The sequence below is a fragment of the Macaca mulatta genome, chromosome 1 (assembly GCF_049350105.2).
Source record: "Macaca mulatta isolate MMU2019108-1 chromosome 1, T2T-MMU8v2.0, whole genome shotgun sequence".
In the NCBI taxonomy this organism is placed as follows: Eukaryota; Metazoa; Chordata; class Mammalia; order Primates; family Cercopithecidae; genus Macaca; species Macaca mulatta.
This window is the reverse complement of record NC_133406.1, coordinates 106,638,679-106,655,515: the sequence shown is the minus strand read 5'-3', so window position 1 is coordinate 106,655,515 and position 16,837 is coordinate 106,638,679. Positions and strand designations below refer to the sequence as shown.

Here is a 16,837-nt window from a genome sequence, read left to right as displayed (position 1 = left end):
TCTAGTGTTCCTTAAGAAGTACAAACTAAAGGTATATGAATGTACCGCTCCTCAGGAAGCCTCAGTTTAGCTGGAGTCCAACACAATAACAGCCAGTCATTAATCAGACAATACTACAGATACTTTCCTACCCTTTATTGATAAATACATCTTATCTTCCCAATCACCTGGGAACAAAGGGAGAAGTGGAAGAATCACAGAAACAGTAGGCTAAAAAAGACCTTAAGGTCAGAGACTCGCTCTCAGATTCCATTAAAATGTAACTTAAGGCCAGGTATGGTGGCTCACGCCTGTAATCCCAACACTTTGGGAGGCCGAGAAGGGTGGGTCACATGAGGCCAGGAGTTTGAGACCAGCCTGGCCAACATGGCAAGACCCCACCTCTACTGAAAATACAAAAATTAGCCAGGCGTGGTGGCGCGTGCCAGTAATCCCAGCTACTCAGGAGAATCCCAGCTACTCAGGAGGCTGAGGGAGGAGAATCACTTGAGGCTGGGAGGTGGAGGTTGCAGTGAGCAGAGATCATGCCACTGTACTCGAGCGTGCGCAACGGAGCAAGACTGTCTCAAAAAAAAAAAAAAAAAAAAAGTCACTTAAAACCCAACTTAAGCCAAACATTGGCTCATGCCTATAATCCCAGCACTTTGGGAGGAACCCTCAAGGCTAGGAGCTCAAGACCACCCTGGGCAACATAGCAAGACCCCATCTCTATAAAAAAAATTATAAAAAGCCAAGTGTGGTGGCTCACCCCTGTAATCCCAGCACTTTGGGAAGCCGAGGCGGGTGGATCACAAGGTCAGGGGTTCAAGACCAGCCTGGACAACTTGGTGAAACTCCGCCTCTACCAAAAATACAAAAATTAGCCGGGCATGGTGGCATGCACCTGTAATCCCAGCTACTCGGGAGGGTGAGGCAGAAGAACTGCTTTAATCCGGGAGGCAGAGGTTGCAGTGGACCAAGATCATGCCACTGCACTCCAGCCTGAGTGGCAGAGGGAGACACTGTCTCAAAAAAAAAAAAAAAATTGTTATAAAAAATTAGCCAGTGGGGTGGCATGCACCTATAGTCCCAGCTACTCAGGAGGCTGAGGTGTGAGGATTCCTTGAGCCCAGAAGGTTGAGGCTGCAGTGAGCCGTGGTCTTCCCACTGTACTTCAGCTTAGGTGACACAGTGAGACCCTGTCTCAAAAAGCAAAAAAATAAAAAACGCAGCTTAAAACATGCACACTGAAAACATACATTTTTCACTGAAGAAATCCAGAAGAATCTGTCTAAAACAGCCAAAATTTGTTCCAGGTTAAGGGTAGCATGATGAATATTCTTCTCAGATCGAAGCATTCGATTAGTCAAACATGACATAATGAAGATTGGTAAATTTACAGGAAAGGAAAGACTTCAAGAAACTATAGGAAGAGGGTTGGCTTTAGCTTTTGTTTTTAAGTCTAAGGTTTTAATTATTTCTGATGCTATGGAAACAAAAAGAAATATAACCATGACAACAAGTTTCTTTGTAAAGAAATGATTTTAGCATATTTTCTGCATAGCCAAAGTCACTTCAGCCTAGAACTGTTTTAGGTAAAGTGGAAAGATTTTACTTAATATCTCTGCACCTTTTCATTAAATGAATACAGAGGACCAGGTGCACTGGCTCACGCCTATAATCCCAGCACTTTGGAAAGCTGAGGTGAGCGGATCGTTTGAGCCCAGGAGTTCAAGACCAGCCTAGGCAACAAAGTGAGCTCCCGTCTCTATTTATTTTAAAATTTAAAAAAAAAAAAAAAAGAGAGAGGGCACTGAAAATGAATGTCATTAGGGGAAACCTCCATCCCCTAATGGTATTCCCCACACACCTCAAAAACACAAGGCAGGAAACATGTCAAAAGAATAACAGCTTCAGGGACAAAACTAGCTACGAGACTGCTCTAATATGAGCTTTAGACAGGGAAAGAAAGTAGGAGCTGATGCTGCTCCTTCCCACAGGACCATCTCATTTTCTCAGCAATTTGAAATTTCAGAAGGACAAGGTCAAACAAACACAAAACTTATCATGTGGAAGCAAAATGAAGAAACTAAGGAATAGATTATGAAGTACTGGCTCCACAGTTATGTAATCCTGAGGAAGAGCTCAATCTTTCTATGCCTCAACTTAATCCCATAAAACAAACATTTCTCCCTCCTGATGGGTAAATGTAGAGTACCCTGAGCTCTGCAGGTGACATGCAGAGCTGCTATAAAAATGATTATCATGGCAATAGGAAGAAAAAATGTTCACATTAGAGGAAACATGAAACAAATTCACCAAATTTTGCCTTAAAATTAATGAATAAGTATTTCCCAGCAAAAAGGGAAAAATAATTACAGGTGAGACCAAAGGATTTCTTTGAAGAATACCTCAAACTGGCTTGCACTGGCTAAAGGAATATTACATCCACTATTTCAAATCAAACTCTTTTCCTAAGATGTTAGTCAATTGTATTAGCTTTCAGAGACTTGGCTATCATCATATATATACAAAAGAAAATCTCCCTTATGCCAACTTCACACAAAAATGCCTCTGACAAGATCATGCCACTGCACTCCAGCCTGAGTGACAGAGACTCCACCTAAAAAAAAAAAAAGCCTCTAACATAAGCAGATGTTCAGCTTTTTACCCCATTCCAGCCTATAACACTACTTTAACCCTTATAACAAAAACTTTAAAGACTCACTGTCTTTATTATTCAAATCTAGATTTGGGTCTCCTTCTACTCTTCCTTTTCTCCTTGTTCCCCTCTTTAGATTCTATCCTATCATTGCTTATGTTCAGATTCATGGTTAACTCGCAGCCAGACTTTCTGCCTATATAATTTCATTACAAATTCAATAATCTGCCAAAGTCATTTGCTCTACTCATTACTTGAACCAGATTCAATTCCTGGTGGCAAAAGTGTATATGGGGAGAAAGTTTCCTTCTGAACCTGATCCACAGGATAAGATCTCATTCTGTTTCACAACTCTTTAACACAGCAGATTAAATAAACTTATTATCATTTTTTGCTTTTTTGCCCTTCCCTATGAAAAACTTGCTAATCTTCCATTACCATTACAGAATCGTGGAACTTTAGAACTGGAAATAACAAACATTGTGTAGTTCAAAAGATTAAATGATTTCCTCAAAGTTAGATAACTACAAAGCTAGTACTAGAAGGCAGAACACTTGTCATTTAGACTTGTTTCCTTTCCAATATAAATCTCCCAATCTTTGTCCTCTTGAAGGTTACATAAACAAGCAACATATTTTTTCCCCAAACCTAAAACATTTCCATCTTTTAAGTAGTCGTAGAAATTCTTCTACTATCCCAACAGCTTTTTCTGGACTTATCTCTCCAAAAAATAAAAGACTACTAATAATCAGTCTTCACATTATATTCCCCAAATTAATTTATATTTTACTTATGTCCTATGTAAATCATTGCCATCCCTTACTCAATACTGGTACTGACCTATAAGATGTTACAATAATCTATTTTTTTTTTTTTTTTTTTGAGACAGTCTCGCTCTGTCACCCAGGCTGGAGTGCAGTGGCATGATCTCAGCTCACTGCAACCTCCACCTCCTGGGCTCAAGGGATTCTCCTGTCTCAGCCTCCTGAGTAGCTGGGATTACAGGCATGTGCCACCACATACGGCTAATTTTTGTATTTTCAGTAGAGATGAGGTTTTGCCATGTTGGCCAGGCTGGTCTCGAACTCCTGACCTCAAGTGATCCACCCAGCTCAGCCTCCCAAAGTGCTGGGGTTACACACATGAGCCACTGCACCCAACAAAGATTTGCTGTAATAATTTTTAAGACAGACAAGACAATAAACAATAAACAATCTAGATATCTATCAATAAGTCATAACTAGTAGTGCCTGAGTTGAGATTTGACCTAGGTCTGCCTGGATCCAAACAAGATGCTGTGTTTTTTCTATGATATCACCCAGTTAAAAAGGAACAAAATTTACCTATAAGTCTCAGATTCACATACAAATGAACTGTGATAAAACAGAACTCAACTACAGCTACTATTTTTGTCCAAAATTTATCATATTTGTATGTTTCTATAAATAACTAAATTTAAAATTTATTAAAATTTAAATTTTAAAATTTACAGGACCTATCTCTAAATGAGTTTGTGGAATAATGTGCTTTCTGTGGGTAAAATGATTGATATCTGAGTGAATAAAGAGCAAAAGATCATCAAATTATTAAAGGCCACATATAATAAGTAAACTGTTTGAGAAATGAAGGTAGACTGAATAGTATTTCACTGCTGAGAAAGACAGGAAGTAAGGAATTCCCCTTACACTACCTCTTAACTATAGGCACTAAGGTACTATTCTGATGAATCAGAGTTAGGCATTACCAAGACATAATGGAATATGTTCGAGGCTAAGAGATACAGTTCTATAATGATACTACTGCTACACTTACGAAGCTGGGCGGTCTTGTCTCAGGTCAATGGTGAAAACAACTGCATCTTCACCTGCAGATAAGAATGTACAGGGAGAGTCTGGTTCCAGAGCCAACTGAAGAAGAAAAAGGAAAAACATGAGGTTTCTAAATATTAGAATTAGAGGTCATCTAGTTCATTCCTGTAACTTTAGGAAGGGCTGCACTTAAAATGTACCAAAAAGAGAAATGTCTACCTTTATGTCATAAAATCCCAGGAAAGGAGATAATTTAAGTCCACTTACTCTTATTCTATGTGAATTATTTATAGCTTTGTTTATTCTATACAAGTCAAAGGACAGGTGATTTGCTATTTCAACTAAGTCCCCAAGAGATATGAACAGAGATAGCAAAGAAAAATATCAGCCATTAGAGTTCATTTCCTTTTTCTCCAGTCAGGGTCTCATTTTGCCACCCAGGCTGAAGTGCAGTGGCATGATCATGGCTCGTTAAAGCCTCAACCTTGTGGGTTTAAGTGATCCTCCCACCTCAGCCCCCCAAGTAGCTGGGACTAGAAGCACAAGGCACTATACCTGGCTAATTTTTTCACTTTTTTTTTTTCCCACAGATGGGGTCTTGCTATATGGCTCAGGCTGGTCTCAAACTCCTGGCCTCAAGCAGTCCTCCCACCTCAGCCTCCCAAAGTATTGGGATTACAGGCATAAGCTACCATATTCAGCAACAGTTCATTCTCGAAAAAAATCAATTCCATACCCTTAGGTGCAGAGAGAAATGGTGTCCAACTTCATTCCTTACATCTTAGTTTCTTATATCTAAAAATTAGTTATCTAGTGGGTTAAGAGTAGACTTAAGAATCAAAGAAATAGGTAATTTTCACATATCCTGGGCTGTCTTGGCTAGAAAAGGATACTCCAGGTCCACCTACATTTTTGCTTAGGGTTTCTAAGAGAGTACCAAACTCTTTTCATGGCACAAAAGAACACCGCCATGCCTACCTTAAAACTGGCAGCTCTTAACTCCTCGCTAGCTGCCACCATGATTATTTGGCCTATATTCTCAGCTTTAAATAGGGCTTCCAGAAACAGTGCTATTTGTGAACTCAGAGTTTAAGCAGGTAAGCTGAAGCTCTCACACATGAGGAATCAACCACTAGCACCTTGAAACTGTCAAAATACCCTAAAAAATCAGAATAAACGTAAAAGGTTTAAAGGGCACAGGAGACCTCAAAGATCTCCAAACCAGCTATGGCTTAGCTTAGGGGCCAAGTACTGTAAGTGCATGATCCAGGGATCTTTCAAATACTTGCCTTCCTAGGAGTTTAGGGTGGCTGCTTTTGCTCCTTTAACTACAAATCTTAGGACTGAAAGACGTGAGGCATGTGACCACAACAAACGTGACACAATGGGCAGAGATAAGGGAGAACCTTGGCTGAGAACCACAGAGGATTTGGATTGCACAAACTTGGGAGCAAGGTCTTACTTACCTTGTGGGACGCTCCTTTGTGCTGGGCCACACGTTTTGTATTCTTGCAACACTGTGTAGCAGACAGTTCTGCTACCCGAACCTGCCCATCACGGGCACACATGGCCAGAGTGGAATCACCACTGTTAGGAAGAAACTTGGCCTGGGGTGTTAAGAATGAAAACAAGGACACACAAAAGAAATGAGAGAGGTAAACTTGAGAATGAAAAATACGATGATGACCTCAACTTACCCCCTTTTCTTACATGACAGCTGGAAACTTAGCTTTCCTACTCTTGTACAGCTGGCTAAGCCCAATTTCTTCCAGGAGTTAAAGGAAAGGGAGAGAAAAAACGTCCTTTGATGTAAGAGAGCATTTCAGTTGGCTCTGGAAGACTGAACTGGCACATAAGAGCTCAGGTGAACTAGGACTGTACCTAGCAGGGGAGAAAAGGAATAGAGGAGGAAAATCTACCTTGATTCAGAAAGCAAATATAAATTTGCCACAAAGAAAAAGGAAAATAGGGGGAATGTCAGGGAAGAAAGGAGAATACCCTTAGGATAAATGGCTGGTACCAATATAGTAGATGGGGCCAAGGAGTAAAATCTTTACAGAATAGTAACAGTATAAGCTAATATTTATCAAATGTTTATTAAGTACCAGCCACAGTTCTAACTGCTTAGCTTCTATTGTTATTCAATCCTCATAACTCTATGTGTTATTAGTCCCATTTTACAGATAAACTGAAGACAAAGGTAAAATAACTTGCCCAACATCACTGAGCTAGTAAGCAGAAGGGCTAGGATTTGAATTCAGGCAGTTTGGCTCAAGAGCCTGTGCTTATACTACACTGCCTCCTACCAGCACACATTTAATAAGCTGCATGCACCCTATCTATAAGGCTTCCAACAGTCCATAATGCTCAAGGAATCTAAGGTTGCCAAGAGTCTTTCAGTGTATTCAGGTTATTATGGGAGCCAAAGTAGGGTCATGTTCCGATACCTAATTCCTAGAATAACTCACTATCAGCTCCCACTCCATGCTGCAGTTCAGATTTCTCTAACTCATGCCTGATTCTCTCAGTTGCTATTATGCTCCCTTGCCTCACCTGGAACACATTACTTTTGTGGCCACTCTCAAAGTCCAGTACTGGCTGCCGCCGCACCCAATCCCACACCACCACCTTCAGGTCATCGCTGCCACTGGCCAGCCAGGTGCCGCGCTGGTTAAAGTGCAGGGTATTGACACAACCAGTATGGCCCTCAAGCCCATGCTGTAGGCGGAAACGCTGCACAAAGACTCTTGCCCCACAGGCCTCATAGACAAAGCGGGCACTTGAACCCAGCTCCCGCTCCCGAAGGGCAGGGAGGGCTTGCCAGCGAGGTCGGGGTAGAGCTGATGTTTCTGAGGACACCCAGTCCTCTAGGGCCCGCTCATCATCTGATGAGTCCTGGTCACGGTTAGCCCGCTTGCGCTGTACACGGCGCCGAGGCTGCTCTTCTTCCTCCTCTTCTTCCTCCTCTTCCTCTTCCTCTGAGCGGTCATGGACTCTATTTTCATCATTAATGGAGTAATGACCAGTGTCCTCCATGCTGTCAGAGTCCTTATCTTCACCTGAGCTCTCTGTGTCTGTGCCTCGACTTTCTGTGCTGGTGCGGTTGGGGCCACCATCATCCCCAGTCAAACTCAAACTCAGGTCTGAGGCCTCCACTTCAATGCCTGAGGATGTCTCCCTCCCCTCTTCAGCTCCAGACATCTCTTCTGGACTGCTAGACAGGCTTCCTGCATGTTAGTGAGGAATGGGTAGATGAGAGGGAAAAATAAGAAAACAGGATAGTGATCAGAAGGACTTCCCACCTTAGTCTAAGAAATCATCACATCAAAAGACCAAAAATGGAACTTTGGTCAAAGTGTTTTCATTACAAATGATTACAGAGAGTACCCTCTGAGGGGAAATCTTGTAAAGGACAAGAAACTGGAAAGATTAAGATGAAATCCAAACACATAAAGTACTTCAACAAAAGCAAAGAATCTAAGGACAATCTAAGATTACATTAAGTTCTCAAGAGGCAAAACATTGGCATATTGTATAAAAGTGTGCCTGATACATCTACCATTGGCTCTGTTATATTGGATGGGCACTTATTAAGTTATAGCAAATAATTAAACAGAATATAAAAAGAAGAGCCAACTCCAGCCAAGAGATAGCATAGCCATCTTTTTAGTGAAAGACGGAAACTAGTTGATAAAAATCACTGACTTATGGATGTGGAGTCGCACCATTTTCTACTTTAAGCAAGTATTGGGCGGGGTGCAGTGGCTCACAGCTGCAATCCATCCTAACACTCTGGGAGGCCAAGGCGCGTGGATCACAAGATCAGGAGATCGAGACCATCCTGGCTAACAGGGTGAAACCCCGTCTCTACAAAAAATACAAAAAATTAGCCAGGTGCCTGTAGTCCCAGCTACTTGGGAGGCTGAGGCAGGAGAACGGCGTGAACCCGACAGGCGGAGCTTGTAGTGAGCCAAGGTCGTGCCACTGCACTCCAGCCTGGGTGACAAAGACTCTGTCTCAAAAAAAAAAAAAGAAAGTACCACTATACCTCCTGTCACCTAAATCCTAAGTTTCTTCCCCTAAGTTTCTAAAATTCACTAAGAAAGGAAGCTGAAGGGGTAAGTGGGAATTGTGATCATTTGAGTGGGTTCTTGCTCACCTTTTGCTAGTAAATATATTTTTGACTTACTTCCATTAGCTTGAATTTTTTAATATAATTTTTAGTCACATATTTTTAGTCTCTCTATTGGGACAAAATTTTATTAGGAAGCATATATGAAATTGAGAAAAAGCTGGGCAACTATAGTGGTGCCTAAAAAGAAAGTTCAGTATATTCTAGGTCTGCTATGCTGGTAGTTAAATAACAAGGTCACTTTCATCGATCTTATCTCCTGTAACTACATATTGCATTCTCTTATCTCACACCAGCCAAGTCAATTCCAATGAGCACTTGAGGAATGTTCTAGAGCCAATACAACCACAACTTCCAACCTAAGTCAAGGTCTGAAGAAAAAAAGGGGAGAATAAAGATTTTAAATGCTGCTCATGGGCCTCCTTTCCTCAGATGGCTATAAATTTTATCCTGCCAGAAGTAAAAGCTGTCAGGAAAGGCAGACCATCCAGTATGAGCTATTCAACTCCAATACCACACTGATGTTTAACGTTAACTCTAGTATGAGAGAGCTATTCAACTCCAATACCACACTGATGTTTAAGGATTCAAAGGTGGAGCACCCTACTGCCTAGTCATGTGGATTAGAGCAGTAATTTGTGAAGATCTCTGAAGCAATGGAAATCCTTTTCAATGTACTCTTAGGCAAAACCCAATACTGAAAAAAGATCAACAATACAAGTGCTTTGATTCAAGCAGTAACAGAAGGCCAGGAGACAGAAACAGTTCTTGCAGGGTGGGTGCAGCGGCTCACGCCTGTAATCCCAATGCTTTGGGAGGCCAAGGTGGGTGGATCACCTGAGGTCAGGAGTTTGAGATCAGCCTGGCTAACATGGTGAAACCCCCATTTCTACTAAAAATACAAAAAATTAGCCGGGCGTGGTGGCATGCGCCTGTAATCCCAGCTACTTGGGAGGCTGAGGCAGGAGAATCGCTTGAACCTGGGAGGCGGAGGTTGCAGTAAACTGAGATTGCACCATTGCACTCCAGCTTGGGTAATAAGAGCAAAAACTCTGACTCAAAAAAAAAAAAAAGCCTCAACGAAGAGCACAGTATAAAACAACTGGGCTAGGGGCTGGAAGAAAAAGTTACAAAGTACAGAAATTTAAACCCAAGAACCACATGTGCTGAACCGGTTATATATGCTACGAAAGTTTAGCAGTTACAATTTCTTGAAATGCAACTGGGCTTGAGCTTGGGAGTGGTGAGCAGGAACTGAAACACACCTAACAGGTCTGTAGAAAAGAAAAAATAAAAGAAAAAATAAAACACCAAAACATCTAGTGTTTATTGCTAAAATTATAAGTAACAAATATAGACAACTTTGGAGGCCTTAGGTATCACAAGCTCATCAAAAAGGCCCCAACAGTAAATCACCAAGATCTAGAGTAGGGGTTTGCAAATTTTTTCTGTAAAGGGCCAGACAGTAAAAACTTCAGGCTTTGCAGACCATATGGGGCTCCACCACAACTACTCAACTCCAGTATGTAGAACAAAAGCGACGCATAGACACTACATAAATGAACAGGCATGACTGTATTCCATTAAAACTTTACAAAAACAAGTGGCAGGCTGGATTTGGCCTGCAATTTATAGTTTGCCAATCCCTGACCTAGCTCCAAATCAATAGTATACTTTAACTCCTCTAGAACCCTGTGCCTTTCAACTAAACCCAGTGAAAAATATGAAGCACTTTCCTTTACAAAAGATGAATGAATGGCAATGATAAGAACATATGGAGCAATGAAAAAGCATGTTGAAAATCTCACCTATCCTTCCTCCAATCACATCAACTAGAATTTAGCCTGTTATCCTGACCTTCAAGGTGCTAAGGAATGCTGGACTCTGTACTGCCCAACTATATCCATTTAAAGGCAGCTTCTCCAGTTTAAAAGTTGGCTCAGAGGTGAAACACTGGTTAAATAACCCAGGTGGTAGTTATACTGTATTAGAATTTTTATATTCTGCCTTCAAATCTGCCCTAAAGCCAGTGATTTGACACTTGGCAGCACTGGTCCTGAAAAGAAGGAGGGAAAGGAAGGAAGGAAGGGGAAGGGAAGGAAATAAGGAGGGAAAAGATGTCCCACTCCTAGTTGGGTTCTAACTTCATCCCTTATGAAATCACCTTTTTTAAAAAAAAGATGGGGTCTCGCTATGTTGCCCAGGTTGGTCTCAAACTCCTGGGCTCAAGCGATCTGCCTGCCTCAGCCTCCCAAAGTGCTGAGATTATAGGCATGAGCCACGATGCCCAGCCATGTAATTTCTCTATCAAACTACTACTTACTGTGGAAAAGGGCCTCTCAATATAACTGGGGAAGCTCATCTTCCCTAAAATTCCCTTGTTCCTACCAGTCATGGGATTTTATTTTTTTCCTTTATTAACAGCATTTCCTAGGTTCTCCCCATCCTTATAGCTTTATACAACTCCAAACCACTTGACCTCTTAGAAGTAGAGCTCTATTATTGATCTTTTGAAAATGATCAGACAAAATGAGAAGAAGCAAAAGCACAATATAGTCCAAGGTGTTTCCTGTGTAGTTTCCTATACTCAGAACAATACAGCAAAGTTTCCCTCCCTCCACTAAAATCCAGGCCTCCACTCTATCTTGCAGGGAGGAAGAGAACCTCAGTTGATAGTAAAAATAGCTTCACCTTCATTTTGGCCCCTTACCATTAGCTAAGTCTGTTCTGCCATCTGTGCTGCTCCCTTTGCTGGACATCTTGAATGATGTTTGCTGTAGCCAGCCTGGGTTTGGGAGAGGAAGAAACCAAAACAATTAAGAAACCACTTGGGAAAGAAGACAATAGGGACAAGATTTAACAATGTACAGGTTTTATCATTTTTATAAAAATGATTTGTGTATGCATGCTTAACACAGCTTCTCAGCTTGTGAAAAGCACACCAGAAATTTTTTCTTCCCTATGTTTAAATTCCATATAATGACATATTTTGGGGGAGGTCAAGTGCCATCTCTTTACTTCACTCACTCAGTAACTGGCAGTGATTTTTCAGATGAGAAAGTGGGAACTAAAAACCTGGAACAGCAGGCGCATATCAAATGACAGGTACTGTAAGCCAAGAGTCTCAATACATAAAGCTAACTTCAGCACTGCCCCCTAGGCAAGAATCTTCCCACGTAAATAAGTGACATATGTATCCTCAAACTCCGTACAACACTTGTTTTCACAACATGAAGAGGTGAGTCAGATTCTGAATATCATTTTAAACACAAATCAACAGATAGAAGAAATCAAGCTCGTGGGGGAAGAGATTGAACTTTCTCTCTCTATTCACTCAGATGCCTAACTTCAAACCTATTATTTCTTTTTTTTTTTTTTTTTTTGAGACAAAGTCTCACTCTGTCACCCAGGCTGGAGTGCAGTAGTACAATCTTGGCTCATTGCAAGCTCCGCCTCCCGGGTTCACACCATTCTCCTGCCTCAGCCTCCCGAGTAGCTGGGACTACAGGCACCCGTCACCACGCCCGGCGAATTTTTTGTATTTTTAGTAGAGATGGGGTTTCACTGTGTTAGGCAGGATGGTCTCGATCTCCTGACCTTGTGATCCGCCCGCCTCAGCCTCCCAAAGTTCTGGGATTACAGGTGTGAGCCACCACGCCCAGCCCAACTAACTTCAAACTTATTAAAGGCACAGATACTAAGGATTATAGAGCTGAAACTAGAAATCAGGAGCACCCTATCCCTAGGAAAGAACCTTAAGTTGTTTCGTTTCTCTTAGACTAACAGTCAGAGTCTCTAAGCACAAAGACAAAGGTGGGGAAGAAAAGGGCAACATTTCCATTAAACCATCTCATCCCATTTCATATAATAATGGCAAACATTGTTTCACCTAACAGCATCAGCTTTCACTAGACTCGTCTTTCTTAGAATCAGGGTATCTAACTCATTTCCTTTCATGCCACTATAAAACATATTTTTTTCAGAGCCTCACTGCCACCTCCAGTAAATTCCAAAGAGCAAAGAATAATATTATTCAGATCAGAATTTTGTTAAGCCCTTTCAGTGACTTGGACAAAAGTCACTGGTAAAAGACAAAGTATAATTATTACCCCAGTCCTTGTACCCAGGCACCCTGGCCTCTAATCTTTCAACAGCCCTTTCATTCCCATGACAATTATTCCAGAATCAGCCTCATCCTTATCCTTTTCCCTGCTACCCTCTACAGAAATCTAAGCTGCTTCATTAAAAGTATCCTCTGTCAAGAGACAGCAGCCCAAAGATTGTTCATAATAGGTCAAGGTGGGAACAGAAATACTGCAAGAGTGGGGCTGAAGCTCACTGAATTTCAGGAAAGGACACCTGGAAGGGTGATGATGAAAGACAACGCCAACAAAAAACAGATATGTGAAGCAACATAAAGAAAAATAGTGAGAAGCTGTTTGCATTGCATTTTGTTTTTGAGGTAGACAGTTTTGTATAGCATTCCTCACACAGCATTTGTTTTTCCCTCTCAATAGTCCTGTTTATATTCTTTAGCATAGGAGCCTATCTTCTCCATCTAGAATTTAAAAGTGTATCAATTCCTATCAAGTGGGGAAAATGCACTACTTTGTTAAGATTAATCCATCACTTTGGGAGGCCAAGGAGGGCGGATCACCTGAGGTCAGGAGCTCTAGACGAGCCTGACCAACATGGAGAAACTCCGTCTCTACCAAAACTACAAAATTAGCCAGGCGTGGTGGCACATGCCTGTAATCCCAGCTACTAAGGAGGGTGAGGCAGGAGAATCACTTGAACCTGGGAGGCGGAGGTTGCAGTGAGCCGAGACTGCGCCATTGCACTCCAGCCTGGGCAACAAGAGTAAAACTCCATCTCAAAGAAAACAAAAATAAACAAACAAAAAAACACATTAAAAACAAAGGTAATACGCAGACCAGTGTAACACGAAGAACAGATTTGCTGTTTTCCCACCTCCATAATCAAAACTCTTTACCATATGTTTCACCCCACCATTATCCACTCCCAGAGAATTAAAAAGCAGCTCCAGAGAACCTCTCTTAAAACCAAGTATCAACTCCCACAGGAGTCCAGACTGCCTGAACTTTTGACTCATAATTGCTCTAGAAAATACATGTGCACAGATGACAAAGGTAAGTAGAATTAAATGTCAAAATTTCTGCAGAAGGATACTCTAGAGCAGTGGTCTCCAAACTTTGATTATGAACCTCTATCAGTGAAAACTTTGAGCATGAACCTGACGTTCAAAGGTGTGGCATGCACCTGTAATCACAGCTACTCAGAAGGCTGAGAAAGGACTGCTTGAGCTCAGGAATTCAAGACCAGCCTGGGCAGAACTGTGAGACCCCTGTCTCAATCAATTAATCAAGGAGGCAGAGATGCTGTGCCCTAGGTGTCAAGTATAGGAGCTACTGAAAAATCTTTTGTAGTCAGGCACGGCAGCTCATGTCTGTAATCCCAGCACATTGGGAGGTCAAGGCAGGAGTTGGAGACCAGCCTGGGCAACATAAGAAGACCCCCATCACTACAAAAAAGAAAAAAATCAGTCAGGCATATGCCTGTAGTCTCAGCTACTCGGGGCGGGGCTGAGTTGGAAGGATGACATGAGCCACAGAAGTTGAGGCTGCAGTGAGCTGTGATTACACCACATCTCTCCAGCCTGGACAACAGAGCAAGACGCAGTCTCCAAAACATTAAACAATAAAAAATCTTTTCCATCACCAAAAAATACAGTTTTAACTTTATAAACTGAGGTCTGCAGAGAACATATTTGACCCAAATCCAAACTATCTTCTTCACTTTTCACTATATTTCCAACAAATCCACTATTTTTACTTTGATCAACTTTCACGTAAAATCTAGTCCAAAGCTAATCTCACTGAGGTTGGAAAAGCTGATAAGCTCACTGTCCCAGGTAGTTGGAAGAGTTTAATTAGATTAGCTCCACTGCTCATATTCTAAAAATAACCATAACCCCTGCCAAACTGAAGGTTAAAGAGTAACCCATTGGAGGGTGAGGAAAAAAGGCCCAAGTGCCATTTTAATTTCACTAAGAAATTCCAGTGACCTAGATTTTTCTTGTCTTAGTAAGAATAAAGCCTTAAATTTTTAACCAATTACATGACAAAATATTAACTAAAAACCAGGCAGAAAGACTCCAATACGCTGGATAAGAGTACTTTGTAAAAGAGATACGAAGTGTCTCTTGTTTAAAACTACTGGGGCTGCTCTTTCCCCCTAATATGATGAAAGAGCTGTACAAGAAAGAGACTACGTATCCCTTGTCTGGAGTATCCTCTTATCCAAAATGCTTGGGGCCAGAAGTGTTTCAAATTTTTGAATATCTGCAGTATACCAGTTGAGCATCCCAAATCAGAAAATTCAAAACCCAAAATGCTTCAACGAGTATTTCCTTTGAGCATCAAGTTGGCAATCAAAAAGTGTGGCACATATACACCATGGAATACTATGCAGCCATAAAAAAAGATGAGTTCGTGTCCTTTGTAGGGACATGGATGCAGCTGGAAACCATCATTCTCAGCAAACTATCGCAAGAACAGAAAACCAAACACCGCATGTTCTCACTCATAGGTGGGAATTGAACAGTGAGATCACTTGGACACAGGAAGGGGAACATCACACACTGAGGCCTATTGTGGGGAGGGGGGAGTGGGGAGGGATAGCATTAGGAGATACACCTAATGTAAATGATGAGTTAATGGGTACAGCACACCAACATGGCACATGTATACATATGTAACAAACCTGCATGTTGTGTACATGTACCCTAGAATTTAAAGTATTTAAAAAAAAAAAAGTTTCAGATTTCAAAGCACTTGAGATTTCAGATTTTTTAATCTGGGATGCTCAACTTGTACCAGAATAACTGAACATTCGACTGCCAAAAGAAAAAGAAAACCTCAATCCATACACTGTTCAATATACAAAAGCTAACTCAAAATGAATCACAGATCTAAATATAACTTAAAACAATACAACTTCCAAAAGAAAACAAAGAAAATAATCTCTGTGACCTTGGGTTAGGCAACAATTTCTTAGGATAGGACACAAAAAGCATATACAAAAAAAATTTAATCATTTGGATTTATCAAAATTAAAATCTCACTGGGCGCAATGGCTCAGGCCTGTAATCCCAGCACTTTGGGAGGCGAAGGCGGGCGGATCACCGGAGGTCAGGAGTTCGAGGCTAGCCTGACCAACATGGTAAAACCCCATTTCTATTAAATTACAAAATTAGCTGGGGTGGTGGCACATGCCTGTAGTCCCAGCTACTCAGGAGGCTGAGGCAGGCGAATCGCTTGAACCTGGGAGGCAGAGGTTGCAAGTGAGCCGAGATCGCACCATTGTACTCCAGCCTGGGCAACAGAGAGAGACTCCATCTCAAAAACAAACAAAAAAAAGTACTGTAAATAATAATCCCTCGAAAAGATCCTCAACATTATTAATAATTAAGAAAATATAAATTAAAACCACAATGAGAATCCACTAAACACCTATTAGAATGGTCAAAAATTGTTTAAATAACAAAAATTTACTTTATTAAGTACTAACAAGAAGTAGCACAACTCTTATACACTGTTACTAGACATGCAAAAGAGTACAGTCATTTTGAAAAAAGCAATTTGGCAGTTTCTTATGAAGTTAAATATACACTTATCATACAACTCAGGAATCCCACTTCAGCTTCAGAAATTTATATAAGAAAAAAGAGGTTCAGATCTGTTAAACCAGCAATTTGGGAGGCTGAGGCAGGAGGACAGCTTGAGTCCAGGAATTAAAGACCAGCCTGGGTAACATAGCAATACCCCATCTTTAAAAATAAATAAATAAAATAAATAAGAATGAAAATGTATGCCACAAAATTAAAAATATCCTGTAGGTGAATGTTCTAATAGTTTTACTTAAATTCATCAAAAAACTGGAAACAAATGTTCTTCAGCTGGGTCATGGATGAACAAATTGTGGTAGGTCCACACAATGGGATACTACTGAGCAATAAAAAGGAATGAACTACTTACTGACACAAGCAACAACATGGATAGATCTCAAGTATGTTATGGTAAGTGCAATAATTCAGACTCAAACAGCTATACAATATATGATTCCACTTACAGTACTTTCTAGAAAAGATAAACCTATAGGAATAGAGAGATCAGGGACTACTAGGGCTTGCAGGTAGGGAAATGAAACTGACTGCAAAAGGGCATGAGAAAATTT

General features: G+C 41.0%; 1 protein-coding gene across 50 annotated transcripts in view; it reads right to left on the bottom strand.

Annotated features, from left to right (window-relative positions):
- The window catches only part of DCAF8 (DDB1 and CUL4 associated factor 8), a 46,608-nt gene that overhangs the window by 16,593 nt on the left and 13,178 nt on the right, over positions 1-16,837 (bottom strand). For 32 of the 50 annotated variants that reach the window (XR_013396183.1, XR_013396190.1, XR_013396193.1 and 29 more), the window contains 4 exons: positions 11,292-11,366; positions 7,003-7,676; positions 5,916-6,056; positions 4,454-4,548 (listed from right to left, as the gene is read on the bottom strand). Coding sequence is in view for 44 of the 50 variants with exons in the window: in XM_077940692.1 (XP_077796818.1) it covers positions 4,454-4,548; positions 5,916-6,056; positions 7,003-7,676; positions 11,292-11,340 (959 nt within the window). In the remaining 6 variants the exon portion in view is untranslated. Of the gene's footprint in view, positions 1-4,453; positions 4,549-5,915; positions 6,057-7,002; positions 7,677-11,291; positions 11,367-15,876; positions 16,000-16,837 lie in introns of all 50 variants that reach the window. The other 18 variants (XM_077940826.1, XM_015113433.3, XM_015113414.3 and 15 more) reach the window with 3 other exon arrangements.